Source organism: Nelusetta ayraudi, unplaced genomic scaffold (assembly GCF_046127955.1).
Source record: "Nelusetta ayraudi isolate G7.1 ecotype Tasmania unplaced genomic scaffold, CSIRO-AGI_Nayr_v1 ptg000060l, whole genome shotgun sequence".
NCBI classification, from domain to species: domain Eukaryota; kingdom Metazoa; phylum Chordata; class Actinopteri; order Tetraodontiformes; family Monacanthidae; genus Nelusetta; species Nelusetta ayraudi.
The window spans coordinates 6585237-6611038 of NW_027466110.1; the positions used below are offsets into that span (position 1 = coordinate 6585237).

General features: G+C 45.9%; 1 protein-coding gene across 2 annotated transcripts; it reads left to right on the forward strand.

The window, feature by feature from the left end:
• The first annotated feature begins 1970 nt into the window (after window positions 1-1970).
• On the forward strand, window positions 1971-25802 carry LOC142897396 (TSC22 domain family protein 1-like). Of its 2 annotated transcripts, none has more exons than XM_076039697.1 (3): window positions 1971-5534; window positions 22250-22301; window positions 23787-25802. In XM_076039697.1, exons 1-3 carry the CDS (start codon window positions 2809-2811, stop codon window positions 24060-24062), a joined length of 3054 nt encoding a protein of 1017 aa, XP_075895812.1. In that variant the 5' UTR covers window positions 1971-2808; the 3' UTR covers window positions 24063-25802. The 2 variants fall into 2 exon arrangements, with proteins under 2 accessions (XP_075895812.1, XP_075895813.1); XM_076039698.1 differs by lacking the exon at window positions 1971-5534 and adding an exon at window positions 21229-21819.

Sequence of the window (25802 nt, forward strand, 5' to 3'; positions counted from 1 at the left end):
TTTGCTCTGGAATCCAAACCATACATTAGAAATGTGTATGCACTTCACAAGATAAGAGCATATTTTAAAAGCATTAACGACTTGTAAATTAAACTTTGGGGGAGGAGAAAAGAAACGTCAAAAAAGATGGTTTCAAATTGTCTTCTGGGTACATTTGGTGGGTTTTCTCTTTTTTGTTTGACTGCACAATGGTTTCTTTTTTTTCCGCTTCATTGTGGAGAGCCTAATCAGCGGACCTTGAATTGTTTTGTTTTGTTTTGTTTTTTATCCTCATGCTGCTGCAGGAACAGTCCGCGTGGACTGTAATGATAAGATTTAACTGTCTGGTGCCACATTCAATCCATATGAAGAGCACTTTGGTCCTGGGTTTCAACCAAAAGGGGGTCAGGTACGGAGCTCCCTGTATTGTTGTGAGAGTAAAACTCAACTTTCAAATTATTCTCATTTTGATTTTAAAAAATAACAAACAATGAAATTGAAGCACATCCGGACGGAAAGAAAAAATAAATATGGGTACAATTAAAATCAGGGTCCAGAGTATATGCTTGTCATTATTGTAGCACGCTATGGCACAATAGTGCTGTGTGTGTTTTGTTGTGGAGTGCCAGTATGATTTAAAGCTGCTGACAGCACCAGACGCTTACACTGCACTGGGCCGCTGCTGTCTCTCACTCATTTGTATCGACGGACAGGGCCTGTCCGCCGGCTTCACAGCCCATCGAGCCTGCTTGCAACTCCCTCTCCTCTCCTTCCACTTCCTCTCCTGTTAACCTCCTGCGTCTCCACTGTTTGAGGCTTTCGTCTTTGTCAGGCATTTTTTTTCCTCTTCCTCCTCAGTGGTAGTGCGACTGCACATTCCGACTGCAAGAGAGAGCTTTTGCTGTTCCTACACTACTTTGTAAAATGATTTTACACACTGCATCACTGAAAAAAAAAACCTGTCATACAGCTCATCTACAGCCTGGTTATTCAAAGCGATTTAAGTGTTGTAATGCAAGGTTTTGATAGTCGAATAGAAAGAAAAAAGATGTAGTGCTGACACAATGAAAGAAGCCTGTTCTTCAACAACTTCAGCTTTCTCCAAACAATGGGCAAGTTATCCATAGTAACATTATACATTTTTTTGTAAAATGGTGAGATTAGAGAAGGGGGTGGGGGTGGGGGGGGGGGTGTAAATTAAAACAGAGTAAGAATTATTTCATGATCCTCAAATCTGGAGTTGAAAGGAAAAGACCAGAACACAGAACGGGGGAGAGTTCAACAGCAGAGTCCATTGACCTGCGGCGGCATCACACACACACCAACAAATGTGTACATTTTCTCTCACGCTGTCCCTCTCTAAACCAGGGTGAGAGAGAGAGAGGCCCCGAACAGCACCTGTTTGGAGAATAATCCTTCAGTGCAGTGGACCACCTGTGTCTACAGAGAGATCTAGCAGCTCTCTGTATACCGCCGCTTCAAAAACACTGTTGTCGTGTTGATGTTTGGCTCGATCTGCCGCAGCTGCCAGGATATAACGCTACTGTATATTTTTACACCAACCTACCGACCAGCCTGAGAGATAAGACAAGGTAAAAGATATGTTCAGTATAGCCAAATTAGACATAACAACAAACTTGTATTTTATATATATTGTATATTTTATAAATACCACTTAACAAGACAGGACAATACAAAGTACATACTAATAAATGAAAAATAATTTGAAATATATAATCGTATTCAGAGTACATCAGTATACAGTATTGATTTGTTAAATTTTTGGTGTGTGTTGCTAATGGAAGGTGCGTAATTAGAATGTTTCAAAACTGCTCTATCTATCTATCTATCTATCTATCTATCTATCTATCTATCTATCTATCTATCTATCTATCTATCTATCTATCTATCCTCACTCCCTCCCCTGCCGCCCTTCCGCCGCTCGGCTCTTTCCGGCATTTCCCGGCGATGTTGATGTGGACTTCGTCACCGCCTCTCCCAGACTGCTTTATTGTCTGGCAGAATAGACCATGCGCGGTCGCCATATTACGGAGCACCCCTCCCCTCCAGTCCCGTCACAGCACAGCACAGCACAGCACAGAGCCACGGCAGCGGTGCGGGAGGCTACATACTGCACAACGCTACCGGTTGGGAGGACCAGTGATACAGCAAAACCAAGAGCCCCAAACCGGGACCCTGGAGGATGGATTAAAAGCATTTGTACGCCGCTCCTGAGTGTTTTGCATTGGATTTTACCTCACAGTGTGCCGGGACGAAAGGTCGCCTGTTTTCATTTCCTTCCCATTGAGCTTCAAGATTCGGGAGGCTCACCGACTCTCCAGTCTGTGTGTAGCTACTAGCCGGTGATGGAGACTGGCAGCTAGGCTAGCTGGCGTTACCATCCATCTACAACGCTCATTTGTCGCACACGGCGTTTTGTTTTCGCTACGCACGGCTACAGGCGGACGCTGCTACGTTAAGTTTGCTATCAATTTGCACCCGCAAAAATGTTATCCTGCGCTTAATTGAAGTCGCAAGTGTATAACATCGGCGGTTAGCCGGCGAATTAACATTGCGACTGGCGTCAGCTGACGCTAGCCGGCCAAGCTACTCGGCTATTCGCCTCAAACTGTCAACTGGCGGCTGTGAATGTCGGTGCAACTTTGCCTGATATTTGAGACGCGGCCGAAACTTGGGTTCGAGTATTTATTTCTTATTTTTCTCGATCGTGTTGTCTGTATACCGTAGTTTCGTCAAGACGGCGCCGTTTACGAAGTGCAACCCCACTACATACTGTCGGAGACCAACTGCCCCCCGGATCCTCTCGAAATGCATCATCCGGACCCTGCTGGAGACTCCGGCGGTGTTAGAAAGATGGCGCATTCGGCCGTCTTCCACAGGAGGGGCAGTAACACGGGTGGTGGGAGCGGCGGCTCCGCTCTGTCCACGCCGGCGAACCCAGTGGTCACCAACAGCCACGTCCCGGCAGATGACTATCAGCCTTCTTCACTGTTGATTCAGTGCCAACCTCCCGCCGGTTCATCCTCCCCTGGTCCACATCACATTCCTCCCCAGAGCCTGAACCTGCACTCCCAGGCCCAGCCCGCACAGCCTCCGTCGTCTGGGGCACAGATCAAGAAGAAAAGCGGCTTCCAGATCACGAGTGTGACTCCGGCGCAGATCTCTGTGAGCACCAACAACAGCATCGCAGAGGACACGGAGAGCTACGATGACCTGGACGAGTCCCACACCGAGGATCTGTCGTCATCTGAAATCCTGGATGTCTCCCTCTCCAGGGCCAACGACGTAGTCGGGGCGGAGAGGAGCTCCTCGGAGGAGACGCTGAATAATTTCCACGAGGCGGACACCCCTGGAGCTGTCTCTCCCAACCAGCCTTCACACCCGCATGCCCTGAACCAGGCTCAACAAATGGTCAATGGGACAGTGCATCATCATCACCACCACCACCACCACCATCAACATCAACAACACCCCCACCATCCAAACCATGCCCAGGGCTATCCGCTGTCCTCCGTGCCTGGAAGCCCCTCACCCGCCCTCACTTCTGGAGCTTTACCTTGTGTCACCCAGAAAATGCCTTCTAACAAGGGAGTCCCTCAAGAGAATGTTACCCAGCCGGCCCCTGCAAGTATTATCGCTCAGCCTGTTGGGGTCGTGGCCCCGGGATCTGCACCTGGATTGCACAGCTCTGCCACGGGCACTACAGTTAGCATAATTAATCCCCTGACCAGCAATGTTAGTAATGTGAATACGTTGAGCTCTGCCAATGTGCCTGCAAGGGAGAGGATCGGCTCGAGTGCTAGCAGCGGCGGCGGTGGCGGCAGCTTTCCTCCCAATGTGATGAGCAGCGGTGTGGGGAGTACAGGTGGAGGTGGTGGTGGTAACCTTATAACCACTGCTAATGTGATTATGGGCCAGCAACACCAAAACATCAACTCGAGCATCACCATGACGACTACAACCAATGCTGCTGCTGCTGCTGTCGGTGCCTCCGGAGGGATGGGAATTCCCAGCGGGAGCCAGGGAAGGATCCTGGCAGCAAGTGCCCCCGTTGCGGCCGCGGCGCCGCCCGCACAAGCTCAGCCCGCCCCGGCTCCTGCGGCGGTTCCCACCGCCTCTCGCTTCCGGGTGGTGAAGCTGGACTCGAGTTCTGAGCCATTCAAGAAGGGCAGGTGGACGTGCACCGAGTTCTATGACAAGGATCCCCCTGCCTCGGCTCCCAGCTCGTCCACATCTGACGCCGGCTCGCACAGCGTGCGCCAGTTTGCGTCTGACAGCTTTGCCGGGGCCTGCGAGAGGGACAGCACGAGCGGGAGCTCTGTGAGCAGCACCGTGAGCACGCTGAGCCATTACAACGAGGTCGCGTCGGGTGTGGACACCGCCGGTGGGGCCCTCCTGTCCCAGCACGGCCAGGACTTTGCCTCCCCTCCTCACGGCTTTCAAGGAATCCTCCCCAGCGGCCTGAACATGGGAGCATCCCAGATCCAGACCCAGATGCACCCCCAGGATGTTGGCCATTCACAGATGAAAACTGCGGCGCCCCCCTTGGCTTCGTCAAACATTAATCAGCCCGCTCCCATGCCGAGCCACCAGACGTCGATCGGGCTGTCCGTGTCTGCCGCGCAGCAGCAGCAACTCACCTACGCCCAGGCGGTTGCAAATCAACCCACGGGCTCCACACAAGGGCTGGTGGGCGTCAAGCAGCAGAAAATGGCTTTCTCTTCCCCGATACAGCAGCAGTCTACTGGCCCCCAAGCGGCCCCGGTGCAGGTGAGGCCTTCGGAGTACACCCAGCCACCACAGCAGGGGGTTCCCCAGGGTGCTGGTTCAAAACCCATCTCCAACCCGCTTGGGTCAGCACCCGGCGGGGCGACGAACGGGGCGAGTCAGATGATGGGAGCCTTGCAGCAGCCTCTTCTGCACATCCAGCCTCAGCAGCCCTCTTCCCTTCAGTCGTCCAACCTGCCCTCCCACGTCGGCGGAGCGCCGGGTCTCGGCCAGCAGCCTCAGGGCCATGCCGGCCATCTGGATTGCCAGCAGCAGCAGCAGAAGCCCCAGTCGCTCCCAACGCAAATCCAAAATCAAGGCCTGGGCACCCAGCTGCCCAACACAGTTCACCAGAGCCAAGTGTCCGCGCCGAGCGTGCCTCCTCCCAACACCCACGGCGACCCACAGGTGCAGCCACCCCAGGCCAGCAGCGGCAGAATGCCCTCCCAGGGTGTCCCGCAGAGCCAACAGCCCTGTGTCACCCTGGCTCGGGACCCGAGCAGCGCCCAGGCCCTCGCCTACGCCGCCCAGGCCAGTGCCCTCTACGCCAGTCTGCCCACCTTCACCACCACTCAGCTGCAGGACGCAGAGCGACTTCTTCTCCAGCACCAGTCGGCCCTGCTGGGGCTGACCAAGCTGTCCGGAGGGGAGGCCGTGACCGGGTCCAGCGGCACTGTCCAGGGTCAAGATGCCGAGGGTAACGCCACCGCCACCAGTGCCTTAAGTGCAGCCGCTGGTATCAAGACGGTCGACGGAGAAGAGGATGGGTAAGCTTTTTTTTGGAACCTGTATTGCCCTAAAAAGCTTATGGAGATACAGAAATTTTAAGCTAAAGCTGTAAAAAAGGATGTGTGTATTCTGACATAGAGCCTGGATCATTTCACTGCTTGCTCTGAAGTCAGGAAAGTGTTATTTTACTAGCAGCAGATAACGCCCAGGTCGACACGGCCAGTCGATGGAAATCTGTGCCAGGCCTCAGCTAGATGGTGACGTCTGTTGTCTTTATGGAGAGGCTGCAGTGATTCAACATTTTACCTCACTGCCTCTCCTCACTTGTTTCCAGACTCGCTGCCCTCACACTTCATTATACCTGCTGGTTCGAGCAAATCAGTTTTTCTCTAGCAGGAACAAAAAATTGCTCAGAGGGACAGAAAACACTGCAGTCTCGGCTGGATTTTGACATATATTTGTTTGTCATTTCAAGGATGTTGGTTTGCCCGTCGGCCCGCAAAAAGTGTGGCCCTTTAGGTTTGTCTACACAAAAATAAGTCGCTTATCCGGTTTTCTGACGTCTCACAGCGACTTTCCTGTTCCTACATTTCGCTCGTCATCTACCATCGAGACCCCTGCGGAATAGCTTCTAAATAATACATTCAACAGCTGATTTTTTTTTTTTTAAGGCGCAGGGAAAGTTTAATCATCCGGCAGCAGCAGCAGGATATTGCTCAGATTTTAGTCGCTTTCACAATCCTAAAGCCTTCTTCTCAGACTGCTAATGTTATTAGCACGGCTTTTAGGATGTTTTGCGTGCCAGTGTTTGGGAGAGGATGAGTCGGTTACAGGGCTGGTTTCCATCACTGGGGATCTTCAGGGCAACATGTATGTAATTGTTATTATGCATTGTCGTGGTCTGTTCTTTTTTAGCCGCGGTGGATGAATACTGAAGGATGAGTACTGTTATCACATGACACTTAGCTCTGGGGGAATGTGAAATCTTTGGGGGGGATCAGGTGGATTATTGTCTTTGATGATAAGTAGCATTTGAGTGAGACTAAAGCCTTTGTTACAAATGAAAAGATTGTCCCGTTGAATTAGACTCGCACAGTTTAACTATTGATTTAACCAGTGCACCTACTGTTCCACGCTGAGGTGTAGTCAACAGTGCTGGCTTAACATCTGTTTCCCTACAAACAGAGGCTGTGGTTGCATAATCGTGAAAAGATGGCTTTCATCAGCGTCAGGCGTTATATTAGATTGAATAGTTTTTTTTTTTTTTAGTTTTTTATGTCACCATAAATGAGAGGCTAAGGTTGGTGGTGCATCCAGCAAAGGGGACACCTGACACGGCTCCTCTGTCTGTATATTACCTAATGCCTTATGCATTATGGCTGACATGGTCAGACCTATGAATGACATTTGGAATGATTGACAAAAACACCGTTGTGTCTTTATATATTTGTTTAAAGCTGATGCAATATAATGTAATTCAGTTTTGTTTCAAATAGTACAGGAAGTCACTGTATAATTTACAGTACCTTTCATAGAATTGTTTTTATGAACTGGGCCCTTTTCTCCTTTTGTGTACTAATTGCAAAGGACTCAATCCCGCTCATAAAAGCTGATCTGTTCTCTCTGTGGTAGGAATGCATTTACAAGCTTGTCCTGGCTTCACGTCTGCAATGCTTACCATGTAAGTATTCGCTTTGTACAGTGCAGCTCCGCTGCGTGGCTCCTGTCAACATGTTTTCAGGGTTTAATGTTGACCCTGCCCTCATAACGCTGCACTTAAGGCACGGCAGTAAAACTCCAGGGCTCTTAAAAGTGTCAGGGCATGTGTTTGTGTTGGAGGGAGGGGAAAAAAGGGGAAAGCAAGAGTGACACAGCGCCACACCAGATGTGGCGCTGTGTGATAGAAACGCATCATTTCCCTGTCACTTCCAGTGAGACCCGCTGTGGTACAGCTGGGACAGCAGTGCAGGATTTTACTTTGGCGTGTTGAATATTGTTTCTGTCCAACAGTGACTTGTAACACTACTTTAAATGACCAGAAATAAGAAATTAATAGGCAGTGTTGTTCATAGTAATTCCCCCAGTTGCAATTATCTGCAATGGTCAGGCAACCCTTGATTGCATTTTATCTGGTGCAGAATACAGCGTGTGACAGCGCGGGTTCAGTGGGGAAAGTCCCGTCAAGTGAACATAACGGGACCCATTGTGTGATGTTGAGTTGTGGACTTGACTTTGGTTGTGTTGGTGTCCAATCGCAGAGAGAAAAACGATAAACAGCTGCAGTAGCCGTGACCAAGATTGAGCCAGTGTCCTCTTCTTTGCCGCAAGAATGCAGGGTGTCCATGGAAAAACATGGGGGATGCAGAGTTTCTGCTGCAGGACCTTTTATGGTTCTCGCTGCACTGGATTTCTCGCTGTCTTTTTCTCTCTCTCCTTATTACGTGTGATTAAACAATAGAGGTATTCATCCTCGCAAGACGCTGTTGGCCTTTTACAAGATGGTTTTGCCAATTTCATCATCGTGCGGCATATGTGTACCATCGCTTATGCAGTGGTATACTGTGGCTCTAGTAACAACCTGTACATGGTGCATTTGCATCAGTGTGGACACACAATGATTAAAAATTCACCCATTTCCCCCAAAACAACCGTTGTGGTTGCAGTGTAGAAGCCCAGAGGCGTCACAAGATTAGAGCGAGGCATTTTCCTGAGTTGGAAAGGAAAAACCCCTGAATAAATCACCAACATCAATTATCATGCAACTATTTTTATGGGCCACTCACTGCGTTAAGAGAAAGGATAAATTGTTCTGGCGGAATCTACACGAGTGATCTTCTGGAGATCATCCTCCTATGAACTCTCTGTCGTTCTCATACGGGGTCAGGGGTCGCTGTTGAAGAGAAGCGCTGGACTCCTCTGGCGCCCTGAGTAGTTGAGCCCTGCTTCAAATGTTTCAGTTGTTGCTGGCCGCGTCACGCTGTGGCTGCCAATCATCTCTCTCGGCCATCGGACACTAACACAACACGCTGAACTACAGGACTCGACTGTTATGTTAATAATCCTGTTATGTTAATTCTGTGAGACAAGGCGCAGCCGCCACCAGACTAACGCCACACACCCCTGCTTGTTTTAATCACAATGTCGGGGTTTGGTGTCAATGAAGCTCCAGTGTTTTGAGGAAGGTTTTGGTGTCTGCTGGTAGTTGATGGTTTTCATTTCGAGTTTTAAGGTGAAATTTCATGAATAAAGTCAAAATTTCGTGAAAAAAGTTGGCGTGAAAAAGGCGAAATTTCGTGAATGTTTCCTTTTTCCACTGACCTGGCGTGACCACTGTGTTAAAACAAACATATCCCTTTCACATGTGTCTATGAGGTTGTTGGCATACAGGTAAAAATGACTGCATCGCTTGCTGCTCATGTGCTGGTCCTGATTTTAAATGAATGAATGAGGACACGGATACTTTTTTTTTTTTTTTTTTTTTTTTTAAATGCAGGCCCATTGTTGGTCTGAACACCAAGTATGCGCGTGTGTGAATATGTGAAGGCTCAGAGGAATGCTGGCTGGCTGGCTGGCTGGCAATGTGATGGCTATCTATCTATCTATCTGCACCACCGTCTGCATTCACTGTAATCTTCACCCTGGCAGTGCTGCTGCGCGGTAGTGTGTGTCGGGCCCAGTGCTCATTGTGTGGAGATCAATGAGAGCCACAAAATTCACAACACAAGAGAGGAAGTGACCCAATCTGACCTAAACCCAACTCAGTCAGGTCTGCTGACCCTCACTGATACTGCTGAGGACACAGCAGTTTGGACCAGATGGAACCAGACTCAGCAGAGCTGTCCGTCACCGTTCAAGGTCCAATACTATTGTCATAAGAACAATACCAGTCATGTAATGTAATATTGAGCTCTATTGATTGTTTTGTATAAGCATTTGACTGGGAATTGGTATAGCATTACTTAAGTCACTGTGTCTGTCAAGATAATGTCCAAATATTCCAATTTCTTTGTCTGAAACCTGGAAAAGTTGGAAGCGCATTAAAAAAAAAAGTGCAACAGTACTGAGTTCTGTTACTGTACAGTTTCAAAGCCAGAAGCTCAATATAACCTTGTTTGTTTGCTGCCAGTCAAATGGTCTTGGAGGTCAGTTGAATGTGTGCTGGTGGCAGTGGTCCCATTCTCTTCATCACTAGTCAGTCAGTCTATGGGGGGGGGGGGGGACACAGTTGCCTTAATAGAACAAGGGTTGCTGGACACATCGAAATCATGCGCACGTTCTGTCTCGTGCATCAGAGGCGACATGTGACGACGCTCTGTGAGGCGTGCCCTAAAACACGATCTGTGACCCGACTTGAAAAATGAATCATCCTTGCCGCTGTCAAAAGAGATGACTTAATTACCAACTTAACCTGAAAAACAGTCACGAGGAACCAACCACCAACCTTTTCAGCTGCACTTACAAAACGGGAGATGAAGAACAAGATGATGATGATGATGATGATGAAGTGGCAACAAGCTATTAACGATAGGCCTTCCTTCCTTTTCATGCGACTGGACTGGTTATATGAAACAAATATGATTGATTTGGAAATGGTCCCAGTTTGGCATGTCACGTTGATTTATTTGTGACTTCAGGAAATTCTGCTGCTTTTCCTTCAGACTCACAGCTGTGATCTCACCAGCAGCCCTAGTCAAGCTTTCAGGCGTAGGCAGAAGTAGTTGTCGTTAGACGTGTTAATATCTGGGCGTCTGGGCGGTGCTGTTTTCACAGCAGGATGACTTGAGAGCAATAAAAGGAATTTTGTGTGTGTGTACATATATATGTGTGTGTGTGTGTGTGTGTATATTTTATATATTTTTTCTGATTGAGATTTGGTTTGTTTACAGCAAAAAAACAAAAACAAAAACCAGCAGCCAGTGTTTGTTATGCTGCTGACACCTTCCCCCATTGCGCACAGACCGAACCAGAGAGCACCAGAACACAGCAGCGCAGCAGCAACATGTTGTTTGAGAGAGGAGAGGAGAGGAGAGGAGAGGAGAGGAGAGGAGAGGAGAGGAGAGGAAGGGAGGGAGGGTGGGAGGTTTGCACTACTGAATATTTACTGTGTCCTCCTGAGCCGACGCGCTGAAAGCATGAATGGTTGAACGAAAACCAAACAAAAAAGACGTCCAATGATTTATTGTTTGCTGCTGAAGCCGAGGTTAATACATACCGCTCGCGTCACACCTCTCTCCCTCCATCCCCCCCCCCCCTCTCTCCCTCCGTAAATCTCCTCCCCTGCTTATTTGTATGCTCTGTGTGCAGATGCACCCATTGATTGCGTTGTCGATGCCCCGGCCTCCTTTCAGATAGCTTATCTTCCCATCAATAACCAGGGCCGTTTCACTTAGGAGTGTGGTGGAAAACTAATTGGTCGTAATGGATCCTAATGGTGTGTGTGTGTGTGTGCACGTGTAAGTGTGTTTTTTTTTTCTTTTCTTAGGATGCCTTTCACGTCTGAGAAAATTGCACTCTCGGGTCAGAGAGCTGACACGTGCACACGTATGCCGACAAAACGGGCACAAAGCCCCCTGGTGGCGCCGGCTGGTCAGATGAGCTTTAATCTGAATCATACTTCCGCTTCACACTGAGCACGTAGCAAACGTGCGTTGGCTCCGTCCCCCTAATCTCATTTTCCTTAGCCAGTAATTGTGATAACAGCTGCGTTTCCATCACAGCTTTTTGCAAAGTAAAAGCAAACATTTACACAAAGTACAATTACGATTTGCAGATGTTTCTATTGAATGGTGTGAAGTGCGTAAGCTGTAATTCTCGTCAAATCTCTTCCTGTGAGACCCCACTTTGAGAAGGGTGGAGGTACAAAACATTTTGCCATAAATCTGCATTTAGAGTTTGTTTGCTGTCAAGAATGGTTGTTATATTTTTTTCACATTGAATACTGGTAAAACCTATTCCATCTCCTCCTCCGTCCAAACGTAACGCAACATTTTCACTTGAAGTCAACTGGTCACGTGACCCCGTAAGTCACGTCCGCTGACCTGTAAATGCCAAAAACGTGTTTCCATGACACTTTTGCAATACACCTCTATATGGATATGTCTGAAAAACCACCTCACGAGAGCATCCTAACCTTTTAGCCATGTTTGAGAGGTTTTTCTAGGTTCAGGTGTTTCCATGAGCAGCTTTTTATTGTGATATTTAGGTTTTGCGCAATTCAAGGGGTCATGGAAGCGCAGCTACTGTCAGACTTCATTGTGCTAACTTTGTCATCCCACATCACTCTATCAGAGTGTGTGTGTGTGTGTGTGTGTGTGTGTGTGTGTGTGTGTGTGTGTGTGTGTGTGTGTGTGTGTGTGTGTGTGTGTGTGTGTGTGTGTGTGTGTGTGTGTGTGTGTGTGTGTGTGTGTGTGTGTGTGAGAGAGAGACGCAGCGTTTTATTTGTGCCAGTCTCAGTTTGATTCAGCTTATACCAGTTTGGCCGTAGTGTTCAGTACATTGCTCTATGTCGGGGCTTGGTTCTGGTTTAAACACTCCTCCTGTTGGAGGTTTTGGACTCTGATTTCAAGAAATGTTGTGTGCAGGTGACAGTCATGACGAGTCACGGGTGGCAACTGCTGACGTGTCTTGTTTTTCCTGGTTGACAGGCTAATAACTCACCCCCACTCCCTCCCTCAGTGTAACTCTGCTTTCTAGCAAGTGTCTTTTCCCATGGGTGCTTGATGCTCAGTCTTGCTTTTGTGTGAGCTAATCCTCTTCTCTCTGCTCTGTGGGTGAATGAGGAGGGCTGCAGGAGGGAGGGAAGTTTTGTCTCATCCTTTTGCACTCGGCTCCATCTTGTATTGGCATGAATAATGAGGGGAAAAAATCTTATGGCCTCCTACTTTTCCTCCAGATGCATGTATTAATGAGTTAATTCAACCTTTATGATGAAATTTCTGCCGTCGCAGCCATACCATTACATTTTCTTCCATCAGCAGAAGCGAGATAGTCCCTCCTGCAAAAGCTTCTACAGTGCTGTACTGCCCCCTGCTGGCGTCTTGTCCAGAGTGTAACCCTGCCTTGGCCCTGAGACAGCTGGGATAGGCTCCAGCAGACCCCTGCAACCCTGGGTGCAGGAAGAAGCAGGTGTAGAAGATGGATGGATGTAAACAGAAGCTTTTAAATAGGAGTATTTTCTGTATTAAATTATGTAGTTTTAACTTGAGGGTTATTGTAATGATAAACAACAGGCATCTCTTAGGGTGAATGTTCATCAAGTTCGTCAAGTAATTGAGAAAATCAAATCATAAAAATCAACAAATTGTTTGTCAGGATAATTGAATCATCTACTTTTCAAACTGAAGTGCATATGGTAGCGTTGCTGTGACCTTTGCAGGGTTATGATGAATCTAACTAGAGTATATTGTGGTGTATATTGTATTTTCCACTAGATGGCAGTGCAGTGCCATTGTTTAAGTAGTGATCATTATTCGAACACGTAATGGGGTGTGTATTTGAAATTAGTGCTAGACAACAACTAAAAACGTGGTGTGTGTGTGTGTGTGTGTGTGTGTGTGTGTGTGTGTGTGTGTGTGTGTGTGTGTGTGTGTGTGTGTGTGTGTGTGTGTGTGTGTGTGTGTGTGTGTAAAAGCGTCAAAATATTTTTTATATTATTAGTTTAGAAAAACATTTTGTGTTCCCATGTATAGTCACACTGGTTTGCTCAGCCCATATTCCCATGCCTAGTTAAATGTGTATATCACTAACAGTGTATTTGATGTGTAGATGAGCTGGAGATCAGCAGCATGCTATAACGTGATTGACTCAAAGAAACAAATGGTAAGAATTGCTGGTCCTCTGTGCCAATCCATCAACATGAGTATTAACATGGTGACAGGCAGACCGTATTATCATTTACAGTATATGTACTTCCTCACTCCTGGTGCACACTTTGCCTTAGATGTTCTCCTCGGACTAACAACAGGCAGACCTTTAAAAGGCATTTTTACCAGATAACGACTATCTTTAAAAAAAATATATATATATATATATTTTTTTTTTCACTACGATGTGAGTCATAAGACGTTAGGGTAAAGCTCTGACCTCCTCAATCTTCTTAAATTATAACTGTAATCAGAGGAATTTAGTTTACTGATTTATTTAACCAATTTAGACCTGGGAAAGGAAGCACGTGAGGATGGATCGTACGCTGTGAGAGCGAGAGAGCACAAACCTCCAAGTCCAGCTTTTACTGAAAACAAGTCGGAAAAGCTGCATATATGTATTTCATTGAAATTTTTCATTATAACTTCATTTATTTTTTTTACACAAACCAGCTGACATGAATCAAAATGTGATTTGTCACCAGTAGATGGCACTGTGGGCTCCAATTAATTTTGTGTCTGACTAATTTTGGCGGTTTTCCCTTCATTTTTTCAAAGTCTCCATGATATCACATTTGTATTTCATTTTTATTGTATCTTCATTTTTATTACCACATATATTTTCTATGTGATTAGTGGCCAAAACCAAATCTATAAGGTTACTGAACAAGTCGTCATTATCAGTTAGAAGCTCCTGTGCTCGTGCGCAAACTTGTCCGGCACACACGCAGCGTTGAATCAACAGAAAACCGGTAACAAGCCCACAGAAGGATGCACTCGGTGAGAGGAAACGTGTTCCAGCCGAGACACTTCCGCCTGGTGTGACTGACATGAGCGGTGCGGAAAACAACAGTTTGTTTCCTCGCTAAGCTGCGCTTACGATAGCTCTGCTGTCGTCAGAGATTTAGGCCCTGACGCCAGTCATCATTAGTTAATCCACTCACCACTCTCTCCTCCTCCCTCACATGCACCCACACACTCAGCCACTCGTGGAGGACAGTAATAAATGGGTCAGGCCTGTAGTCTAATTGTTTTACAGCTATTGATTTAATAAACTCTCCCTGACGTGTTTCAATAACTCATTTGTAACTCGAAAAGAGGGTTGTGAGAAAGATAAAGGAACAAATATAGGCTTGTGCTACATGTAGAATTGATTCATAAAATACTAGAAAATAAAGAAAATGAGAAATGTTCCACTCTACCAAATTGTTCAGAATTTTTGGCCCTTAAAACAACCGAGACTTTGACCTTAAACATGAGTAAGATCTATTTATTTGTAAACACAGGGTAATTCAGTAATGTTAATTAGGATTGAAAACGGATCAGTTATGGGTTGTGCCGAGTGTAGTCACCATAATGTTTTAAGTTATAATAATTCAATTTTCCAGGAAAAGGACCAAAAGTTCGGATCGAACATAACCATTTCTTATCTGCCTAAAATAGAAACACTCTCACTTGATGGCCACACGCCGCCCCCTCGGTGACAAGAGGTGAATTTATGAAGGGTCGGTAGTTGTGTTTAGCCTGATATTGAATACTATTGGCATCTTTTGGAAACATTCTAACTAGGGATGCAAATTATCAATGCATTCATCAATTGTTAGTTGATTGACTTTATCGATTGATTAATGATTAGTCGATGAGCCAAAGCCTAAATTTCACATTGAAAAATGTGAAAGGAACACATTATTTAACCCCCAATTAATGTAGAGGGTCCAATGTGACCCATTTTTACATTATAGAACATAAAAACACCCTAAACGTTTATCCTCTGACTTTAAGTTGACTTCTATGGGTCACATTTTAACTTTTTTAAGTTTAAGTTTAAGTTGTTTTAAAGTAACTTGTTCTAGGTATGTTATGACCATCACAGTACTTACAGGTTGTAATGATATTAACTACCTGTGTAACAAATGTTTCATTTTTTGCAACTAATTTAATTTATCATTTACATTCTTAATCAACGATTAATTGTTAACATACACAGTGGGGCAGTGCTATCTAACTGTAGCCTGACAGTGGCTCTTTAAAGTGAAAGTAAATCTACTCCCAGACAACAAAGATGTTTTTATAGTCATTGTTGCAATGAATGACTTGCTTCTGTACAAATTTTAAATCTACTAAAAGTCAGTTAAACCTGGCCTTGACCTACACTGGACAGCGTTTATCATTTGTTTTGTGGTGCATGATTACCATGTTGTGTGTTTGTTAGTGGCCTGAGTTAAACTATACTTATGCACTGGCTCTGGATATAAACACGGCCGCTGTGATGAGTGTGTTTTTAGCAGTAGATGTGGTCTGCAGAGGGCCTGCAGCCTCGGCTGCATGCCGTGTCTTCGCTGATCTGCTGCGCTCTGCACCATTCCTCCGCTCTGTTGTCTGGACTCGGAGCGCCGTGTGTTCTTTTGTCGCTAATCCACTTAATGCCAGGTTTCACTCCAAATTATTCAAAGCCGCTGCTCACACGCGCTTACGTAACTTTGATCTTCTGAGCGTGAGTGTGTGAGAAAGGAAAAGAGATGGGGACGAAAGAGGGAGAGATTCTATGCATGATTTCAGCACTGTATGTCATTTATTGGGACGATGTTGTTACTTATTTGCTTGAAATTATTTGTGTATGTTTTCTGCAGCAAAGAGGAATTGATAAAAGCAAAAGGCATTGGGAATAGAAAAGGAAACGCAGAATTTAGACGTAAAGTTAATTTTCAGGATGCAACTAAAAAGTCACTTTGTTAAGTGTAAAACTGCAGATGTCCACTAGGGTTGACGATGTTGTGCATAATGCTTCTCTGTAAATGCATCAACCCTGCATTTTCTGCGGCCGTGGCAAAGGTACTAATGCTGAGGCGGAGTATCCAGGCTGTTCTAGCTCTCCTGTCTGTCAGACTCTCTCCTTCTTTCTGCCTCCTGTGTGTGTGTGTGTGGGAGAGGGAGTGAGAGTGAGAGAGAGGAGTATAGAGCCAGGACTAAGGACTTGCTGCTGTCAGCCCAAACGCTCCATATGGGGGCCAAAATGGCCACTCATCATTCTTCCCTCCCTCTCTGAGTGACTCACTCAGTCGCTCTCTGCCATTCTCCATAGTCAGAGTGTGACTATGGGGAAGCCACTGCCAGGGCTTACTGGTAACGTCTGTGTGTGCTCTCCATGATCAAACTAGCGCTCTGGCCAAAAAAAGCCTTCACCATTCAACGGTTCAATAGGCCTCTCTTTTTTTTCCCCCCCCTGCATCACTGGGACATGCCAGGCCTCTTTTATTAACTCTCAGGTGATGGCGCGGTCCCAATATTCACAGGTTCCCTTCCTGTCAGCAGAGGCACATTGTGCCAGAAAGCGAGCTGCACCAAAAAGAAAATGGCTGCACTGAGAGGCACTCATCATAATGAAAAGGAAAAATGCTGAGTGGTGGGTGAAAGACGATGCCTGTAACTCAGACAGGGATTCTGAGAAGGTTGAAGCAGTTTATTTAGGCTTAAAATTTTTTGAAAAACATTCATTAGTTCATCACAACAGAGGCTCAAAAAATAGCATCTTATTTTCAGGGTTGAGAAATCCTGTTTGTTGTTAAGTGCAGTGGCTTTACATCGTTAATACCTTATTATTACACGATTACCTAAACCTGATATTACACTTTACTAGGCTAATGATATGCTGGTACATGTTGACTCATACATTTTATGAAAATAAATTACTTCAGCGATACCTCACCCTATCTAAAGGTTCTACAAGTAACCTTTATGATGCTAAGTGATGATGTTGCCCTATTGCAAACTAGCTGGTATTCTAGTGTCACAATTAGCACTAGAATAAAGTACAGATGTTTTCAGTGCAGTGAGACATTGGCGGTTGTCATCTTCTGAACTTGATGGATGTGAACCACGATTTCTTGCTTCAAAGCTGTGAGAGCCGGTCACTTGGTGGACTCTGGACGGCTTAATCCTCTGTGAGGTCGCGAGGGTGACTCACTCCAGCACAGCCAGTCTGTTGGGACAAGTGGAATCCGCCTCTTTGTGCTCATCCCCTACCTGTTGTTTCTTGGCCGGCCGTCTCTAAGCCAGCGGGGGGCTCCCAGAGTGGACGTTGTGTTTTCTGTGTGTAAAGGCTTTAAGCCATCTTAAGGCTGCCTTTCAGCAAGCGATGAGGAGGGACAAAACAACACAAGTTCTCTCTGTCACGAAGGGGAGGCAGACATGGACTGTTGTATCATGATCGTTGGATTGTGATACCAAGATTGTTTTTTTTTTTTTTGTTTTTGATCGTCCAGCTATAGGCCTTCTATGATCTAATTAACTTGTTGTAAGGAAAATTAGTGGCCATTATCGCTTCGGAGATTAGAAATTCTTTTTTTATGCCAAAAGACCCCAATGTTGTCTAATAATGAGATTTTTCAGTCATTTTCCTTCTCAAAGCTCCCAGAATACACAATGTTTGCAAAACGGCTGCAACATTTTTTGCACATGCAAAACAAAAAGTCGATTTCATGTAAAATCATTTTTGGTATTTTGCATGGTTAAAGTTAAAAGCACAGTGCGGACTACACAAAGTGTAGCGCACGTGGGTGTGCGTATCCATGTCTCAGGCTGCTCGGGTGCAGGGGTCTGTAGGACCAGAGGAATCAGTGGGCCGCGTCCTAATCTGTGCTGATGGTTTATGTAACTCCCGGGATCACATGACCATCACGTCACGACCCGCCCAGCGACTGTCTGCACCGACTAATTCCCTCACTGGCCACCCATTCAAGCACAAATGGGTGATATTGATGGAGGAGACTCGCGCGAGGAGGACACACTCCTCACAAGCCGACATTCCTGCCTCTGATTCCCCCCCCCCCCACTCCCACCCCCCCTCCGTGCAGCCGCACCCACCACAGCATCTTTAGTGTTGCGACCCAGATCCGTTCTGTAAATTGAACACCGAGCGAAAGAGGTGGAGGGGAGGAGTGTCACAGGGACCCAAAACCCCTCAAAAACAGAGACGCTCAGGGACGTACTGCTTGCTGACTTTGGATTGTTTATGATCCCGCTGGCAGGCAGCACAATGAGAGCGCGGGGAGTACGCGTGCAAGGCCATGACGAGATGGCGATGAAGCTTTTGTTCTGGGAGCTGGAGCAGCATCTCAAAAGGTAAAAGAAAAGAAAAAATGAAATAAAGACGGGGAATCCCAGGGGAGTCGGCAGTAGCGCAGCATTGCTCAGACCCAATCACTACAGTAGCGTGGCACAAAGGGCTGCCGGGGCCACATTGTCCTTCCTTTTCTTGTCATTCATGGCTTCGGGGACGGGAGGGAAGCGTTAACATTTAAATGATGCCCCTGCTCCCTATTTTGACCGCAAATGGCGTTCTTTGTAATGGAACTCTGGAGAAAATTGAAGACTAGCGCCGGTGGAGGACATGCTGAGACGTAGTTCCTCTGGTTTCCGGTTGTAGTCGGGTCACTTTGGGATGAACTATTTGCGTTTAACAAAGATACATGAGAACTGCGTGAGTTACTCCCCCCACGTCATAGTTCCCATTTCTATCCCTAACCTGTTGTCACAGAGTGTCTTTGGCTTTATTTTCCTCAGCATCGCTCAGGCTGCAGTGATTTGCCGAATTGTACATTTTAAGAGAACTAGTTTTCAACTAGTTTATTAAAATCAGTGATATATTCATTCAATTTGGATTGATGTGTTTCACGTACTATGCCTATTTTAACTTTCATATGCTGACAGTGGTTGGTGTGAAATAATGACAATGGCAATAATAAAGCAGGCTGAAGAACTTCATCTGGTTTCCATCTGTTGATGGAACTTCCTGCCTTGGTCTCCTGGCACTTTTGGGTCATATGTTTCTTAAGTTGCCTCAGTAGGTCACTGGGCTACTGATGTTTTATAGCAAAGCAGGAAGGCCGCCAGTTGTCTGACCTACCTATAATTCAGCCTGTTATTATTAGAGAGTGTTCAGTGTTCGTGTTTCAGTGTCTCTATACGCTAGTTAGGGTTTCTATAGTGATGACTGTCTTGTGTGTTACTGTGAACAACATGTTCACTTATTTTTCTCAAGCATGAAGAAAATTTCTTGAGAGATTTTTTATTTTCAAATTAAAAGCCTTTTTTTTAAGCCAACTGCCAGGTGAGCAAAAGACTTTCTCGCGAGCCCATGCGCGTGGTGCCATTGTGTGTTGTTGTTGCGTGTGTAGACAGTAGATGCTGACTTTGTTCTGAGGAGCTGCAGTGGTTCTGGCTATTTGGGTCTGGTTAATTGGCTAAACCCCCTTCCCGTCAAAGAGAAGGCCGGAAGAGATCAGTCAGGATTAGAGCCTCTTATTTGGATTCTTGTTAAAGTGGCTGAGTTGGATCAGGCGAGCGTACAAGTTGACATCAAGTACTCGGGATACGTTTGAGCCACCGTTCGAGGTACAGGGGATTAAATAAGCCTGGACTATATTGTGATTCTTATATTGGCTTCACGTTGTTTGACAGGAGTAAATATTTACTCCACCACCTTCCCTGTCAACGGTTTCAGCTTTGAGCATCTTTTTACTTTCACCACATATCCATTTCTTTGTTCCATGGAAACTCTATGGAATAGTTCAGCACTTACTAAGTTCTCAAACCCAATTATAAAAGTGTTCTTACAATCATGTGGACTTTGCGTTAATGTTTGTGTGGGGTTTAAAGAGAGTCCGAAGTGGCAACATTCTTGTGAAATTGCATTTGAGGTGTGTTGTTTTGAGAACGCTTCCTTCTGTTAAGTGACGCTGTTACAATCAGGTTGACCTCATTGGTCCCTGGTGCATTCCATCCTCACAGGCCTTAAAATGGGTCACATAGTGTCTGGCAAACTAAGGTTACATTAAGGTGGTCTGTGGTCAACGTTGTCTCATGGTACATCAAGCATTCAATTGAAATGATGCAGTTCAAGTCTGCATCATTACAAAAAAGAAAATGTTGAGGAGCTGAAACACCAGCGTCCCTCAAACTACCATTGCTCATTTAAAAATGTTAAAGCAAGAAAGAGACTTAGGCAATACTACTTAGGAATGATTTGGTCTTAATGTTCCGGGTGTTGGCTCCTCGAGTGGTATGTAATTCCTAAGATGATTAATGCAGTCAGGTCGAGACTTCACTCCTGCCCACTCTAGGAACTCATTCACACCCTACAAAACAAACCTTTCAAACAGGGACAGATCTACGAGTTGGTCCTGGTGTTCACGTGCCACACCCAGTCAGTCAGAGAAATACCATGAGCTAATAATAAACACACAAAATTGATAATTAAGAAAATAATTGGTCACACTGAAATTCACATTAAGTTTGCGATTTCATCATTCAAATACCAGGAGCTGGTGTTTGATTTAATAAATAAATAAATAAATAAATAGTGAGCTCTGTTGTCATATGAAGGTACTGTTTGATACCGTTTTGAAGGATCTCTTGTTGAGTTGCAACGGCGCTGCAACACTGAAAATTAGGAATTTAGGTCAATAAAGCAATAATAATGACGTTTTATAGTCCAGCAGTACTTTTCTTGGCCACGTGGGGGCGACAAAGTGACATGGAAAACTCATGCGCGGCAAAATAACGACAGACTGCTTGAATTCGTGTCACTTTTAAATGGCACCTGTCTCGTTAGAAAATCTGAAGGAATATTGTTTTTGAAAATGGAATTTGGTGTGAGACTTAAAAGCGGCTGGCTTTTTTATGTTGTGGATAAAACTATACACAACATAGTTGTTCACGTTAACAAAGGAGCAGTCGCAGGTTCTCAGAATGGAGAGAAGGAGCGAACGAAAAACAAAAGTGCGAAGGCTGTTGGTGAAAACCTCGTCCTCGCCTTTCTCGTTTCTCTCTTTCTTTCTTCCTCCTCTCCAATCCGGTTCTCCCCGGTTCCATCCACATCCCCTCCACTCACCGCCGCTCGCTCCTGGAATATTTTATGAAAAAGAGTCAGCTGAGCTCCAGGTGGGGGCGTTCCCGAATATATTATTCAAATGGGGCGCGTCTCGACCAATCAGGAGTCGGCCTCTTGGTTCGTCGCCGGATAAATTATGCGGGTTGGCCCCGGAGCCGCAGCCTCTTTTTTTTGTGTGTGGTGGTGGTGGTGTAGAAGCAGCAGCAGCAGCAGCAGCCGCAGCAGCGACATGAGCTGACCTTGGATCGCGTCGTTTAGCCGCCTGCGGTCGATGCGCGAGTCTTTAAAGGGACGGTTCTCGTGGATTTTTTTTATTTTTTATTTTTTTTTAAACGATCGCGTGGATGTTAATGCGTCTCGCGGACGGTGCGGTGCTCGCGGGTGTCGGGACGCGGTAGTGTGTGTGTGTGTGAGCGGCGGCCCCCTCCTCGGAGGAGCGATGGACAGTATGAACTCGTCGTGCTACACCGTGGCCATGGATCTTGGCGTCTGCCACCTCAGACATTTCTCCATCTCCTTCCTGTCGTCGCTGTTAAGCGCCGAGAGCTCGCACGTAAAGCTCGACAATAGGTAACAAAAAAATTATAATAATGATGATGATGATGATGATGATACCCTGCGCCTGTCTGTCTGTCTGTCTGTCTGTCTGTCTGGTCCCTGCTGCTGCTATTGTGCTTCACCTGCGGCGGTAGATAGAGTCACCTGTGTGTGTGTGTGTGTGTGTGTGTGTGTGTGTGTGTGTGTGTGTGTGTGTGTGTGTGTGTGTGTGTGTGTGTGTGTGTGTGTGTGTGTTATGCTACGCTACGCTACTGTAGCGTTCTATTCACCCAGCCCAGCCAGCGGGGAACCGTTGCTAAACGAAGAGCAGCCCGTCTGTGTGTTCGTCTGTGTGTCCGTCCGGGGCTGTTTTGGAACCTTCTGGATTCCGCCTGAAAACCATGACACGTTCGGTAGATTGTTGTTAACGGGGCTCCTTTCTTTTTCTCTGTGTATTTGACAGTTCGTCTGGAGCCAGCGTTGTGGCCATCGACAACAAGATTGAACAAGCAATGGTGAGTCTTTCAACTCTTTTTACGTTGTATTTTTGAATCACTGAGCGCCGCAGGGAAGCGCAGTCCCGGGAAGCTTCATATGGAGGCGATCTGCTGTGGAATAGCAACGTCTGTACTTTGAATTCACTAGTAATAGGGAACTACTGATACTGAGATAAACGATTAACTCTACTGTTAAAATACTAGCTTGTATTTTTTTTATTTATTTATTTATTTAGTTAGTTATTAGCTTTTATTTTCTGTTTCACTCCGTTGTTGTGGCCGCCACCGCTCTGCGCTCTGTTGCTAGGCAAACTGCGAGGCTCACATGCGCGGTTATAAATATCTCGGCCGCTGATTGGCTTGCGCACAAACGTGGGCAGGAGTAATGACGCGCGCTCTGGGAACATGCTCGCTCACGTTTCTTTATGAGGCCTGTGATTGTGTCGTCACGAGCGCGATGTTCGGCTCCAGATCACGCTCTGTGTGTGTGTGTGTGTGTGTGTGTGTGTGTGTGTGTGTGTGTGTGTGTGTGTGTGTGTGTGTGTGTGTGTGCTTGCTTGCGCGCCTTTTCATTTAAGTCATTGAATCTGGATTGATTCCCACTTTATTCATTGCTCTGTTCCTGATTCATTCCCATATTGATCTTGCACAGTATTTCAGTGGGGCAGCGCTGTAATTGGAACTCAACCTAATTTAATACAATTATGAAGATTAGTATGTATGAGTTTTCCCAGTGCTGACATAAAGCCCTCTTCAACTTAACTTGTATAATTTCTGCAGATTGCATTTTGAATACAAGCTGCTTTTCCATGACCCCCTAGAATTGCACAAAACCTAAATATCACAATAAAAAAAACTGATAATGGAAACACCTAAACCTGGAAAAACCTCTCTAATATGGCTAAAAAACAAAAGTAGGGTCTTTCTCAAAGAGGGGTCTCACGGGACAAGATTGTACGAGAATTACAGCTTATGTGCTTCACGCCATTCAATAGAAACACCTGCAAATTGCAATTGTACTTTGTCGAAATGTTAAAAATATTGCTTTTTTGGCGGAAAAACTGTCATGGAAACGCAACTACAGATTTTAATCCACATGTAGAAAATGACGCTCAACTGTAACAGGCTCTGAGGTCAGCCGGCTATTTATTTATTTACTTACTTACTTACTCACTCATCAATCAATCAACTTTGATGTGTACAGCGCTAAATCGCAACCAAAGGCGTCTCAAAACACTTAGTAAAAGTGTATTTTTATTTATTTATTTATCTATTTATTTATTCTACATCACTCCCACCCACGTCACTGCCTCCAGCCAACCTTCTTTAAAACACATTGCTGCTCCATTACCTCAAATTGCATTGGAAAATTATTCTGAAAGGGTTTCTTTCTATGTTAACCTATGTTTTGTTTTTTTTGTTGTCCACGTCAAATTTACACAAAACTTTCGCGGTGCACAACTTTTATTCAAAACCAACTCCCAACGTGTGTGTCTGTCCCAGGACCTGGTGAAGAGCCACCTGATGTACGCTGTGCGTGAGGAGGTGGAGGTCCTGAAGGAGCAGATCAAGGAGCTGATTGATCGCAACTCGCAGCTGGAGCAGGAGAACACCCTGCTGAAGACGCTGGCCAGCCCGGAGCAGATGGCCCAGTTCCAGGCCCAGGTCCAGACGGGCTCGCCGCCCGCCCCTCCCACCACCGCCGCTGCGCCCGCCGGCCCGCCAAGCAACTCCACCTTCGTCCAGCCCACCTCGCACATCTCTGGCCCCTCAGCATAGCGTGGTCTGCACAGACTGATTGACACTTCCTTTGTTTTTTTTTTTATTATTATTTTGTTTATTGAGGTCTGCTACAGCAGAAGAGCTGAAGATTGCCTTCTACAGCAGGACGCTGCGCTGTCAAGACAAGAATTTGCACATATTTATCTCTCAGAAGGATGCAGCTGGCGGAAGTGGTGCGGTGCTGTACAGCACAGTGGGGGCAGGGGAAGGGGGGGGGGGGGTGTGACAATCCTGACATATTCTTTGGAGGGAGGACGGACGGTCTCGGCGTTAGCGGAGGATCTAATATGACAACATTTGCCAAATATCCCTCGGACATATCAACCAGAATGTCTCTGCAAGAACAAAGCAACGAGCTCATCAGTGGCTACAGCATCACTTACATACAGAAGGAGAAAAGAAAAATCACTGTGCCTGTGTCTGGATTTTAAACTGATGTCGATTTTACTGATGCTGGCGAGGGGGGGGGGGTGAAGGATTGTACCGGTTGTTACTTTTTTTCCATTGCTAAATAATGTCATTAAAGTGTCTCTCTCTCTCTCTCTCTCTCTCTCTCTCTCTCCCTCTCTCTCTCCCTCTCTCTCCCTCTCGGAAGGCGAAACAGACTAAAGCTAGAAACCTCCAGGTTAGAATTGTGATGGGGGGGGGGGGGAGAGTCAGGAGAAGCCTTTGCAGAGTGACCAATAAAGAATGTGAGCAAAAAAAAGATGTTATCATGACAAAAGTCCCCATCTGGAATGGGGTGGGGGGTGGGATGGGGGAGGGGAGAGGGGTATTTTTTGAACAACAACACGGCAGAACGGATGACGTTACTGTGAGCGCGGGGGGGGATTTGAACAAACCCTGGTTTCTTACGGAGACGATTACGACGATTCTATGTATTTCAGTATTTCTCTTTTGGAGCTCCTTGTTTTTTTGTTTAGTCTTTTTTTTTTTTTTTTTTTGCCCTGGACGAAGCTCATCACTGCTGTTCTCTCGAACCCCTCTGGCGCCGGCAGTGGCGGCGCCAGCATGTCACTCAAACTCTTATTGGATGGGAGGGAGTGGGCGGGGGGGTGTCGAGACGTTGGGCTAAGCTGCATTTTTCTCTCTCTTTCTCTCTTTTCGTAATAAAATTTAAAAAAAAAAATTAAAAAAAAAAGTTTGATGATGGGCAGAAGATGATGTATATTTCTGTATAGTGTAAGTACCGTGTAAAATAGCGAGGCGAGGGAGGAGGAGACACAATAGAAGCTATCTTTGGCCGCACGCTTGACGCAGGTGAGCAGAGAACCGCCAGAGTTCCGGCCCTGCAACTGTGGCCTCTATTTTTAATGCTGTATTTTCAAGATTGTGTGGCGACAGATGGGGAGTTTAGGTTATTTAAATGACAACATGCAGCCAAACAGCGTTGTCCATATTACTGACTGCAGCATTTACTCTTACTGTAAAACCCATTTCCACTTGGCTCTCTGGATTACTGCACCGTTTTTTCTTCTTTTCTTTTAAAAAAAAAACCCAAAACAAATGCATTCTTGACAGTGATGTTCTCTTCTGGTTAAACAATAACTGTAAAACTCAACTTTGAAAAAAAACTTGGGAGATTTTTTTTTCTTTTTTTTTCCCATTCAGTGTATCGGTTGTATGCTCATGTTCTGTGCATGTTTCTGCAAAGACTGGATGAGATATTGTAACATACCTACAATTGCACCTGACATCTGCACTTCACAACTCTCAATAAACATGCTTAAAGAAGAA